This window comes from Ciona intestinalis, chromosome 9 (assembly GCF_000224145.3).
Source record: "Ciona intestinalis chromosome 9, KH, whole genome shotgun sequence".
Taxonomy (NCBI): domain Eukaryota; kingdom Metazoa; phylum Chordata; class Ascidiacea; order Phlebobranchia; family Cionidae; genus Ciona; species Ciona intestinalis.
In genome coordinates, this window is record NC_020174.2 from 712,900 (window position 1) to 713,808 (window position 909).

At 37.4% G+C, this 909-nt stretch overlaps 1 protein-coding gene across 1 annotated transcript in view; it reads right to left on the minus strand.

Moving 5' to 3' along the window:
- The window catches only part of LOC494381 (CUB and sushi domain-containing protein 1), a 9,950-nt gene extending 9,069 nt beyond the window's left edge, over window positions 1-881 (minus strand). Inside the window, exon 1 of the mRNA XM_009861320.3 lies at window positions 742-881. Within this exon, the coding sequence (XP_009859622.1) occupies window positions 742-802 (61 nt within the window). The 5' untranslated portion in view covers window positions 803-881. The remainder of the gene's footprint in view (window positions 1-741) is intronic.
- Between the last annotated feature and the right edge of the window lie 28 nt (window positions 882-909).

A 909-nucleotide genomic window follows, 5' to 3' on the forward strand; every position in this document is an offset into this window, starting at 1 on the left:
TATATTACAGACACTCCACACCAGTTTATAAATAACCCCCTTTTTTACAGACACTTCACACCAGTTTATGATTAACCCCCCTATTTTACAGACACTTCACACCAGTTTATGAATTAACCCATCTATTTTACAGACACTCCACACCAGTTTATAAATAACCCCCTATTTTACAGACACTTCACACCAGTTTATGATTAACCCCCCTATTTTACAGACACTTCACACCAGTTTATGATTAACCCCCCTATTTTACAGACACTCCACACCAGTTTATAAATAACCCCCCTATTTTACAGACACTTCACACCAGTTTATGAATAACCCCCCTATTTTAGTGACACTTCACACCAGTTTATGAATAACCCACCTATTTTACAGACATTCCACACCCGTTTCACCGTTTAATGTTTATATTCAATTATCGTACACCAGTTTATGATTAACCCCCCTATTTTACAGACACTTCACACCAGTTTATGATTAACCCCCCTATTTTACAGACACTTTACATCAGTTTATGAATAACCTATCTATTTTAGTGACACTTCACACCAGTTTATGAATAACCCACCTATTTTACAGACATTCCACACCCGTTTCACCGTTTTATGTTTATATTCAATTATCGTATTCGTTGTCGGGGATTCCCCCCTTAAATATTGCTTCCATGAAGGGTATCTCCCTTTGACGTTTTATAATGAGTGTACTATATACAACACGTAATACAAGTTTGTCACTTACCCGAGCAGTGAAAGCCAATTAAACAGAGCACAACAACCAAGCAGGCAGAAGACATTGTCATTCGATTTTACCACACGATTTCTACGTCTAAATTCTACTGGATGATAAACGGGAGAGTTAAATAATATAGTAGGGTGGGGGAAGTTGGACACCTTTGACACATAATAG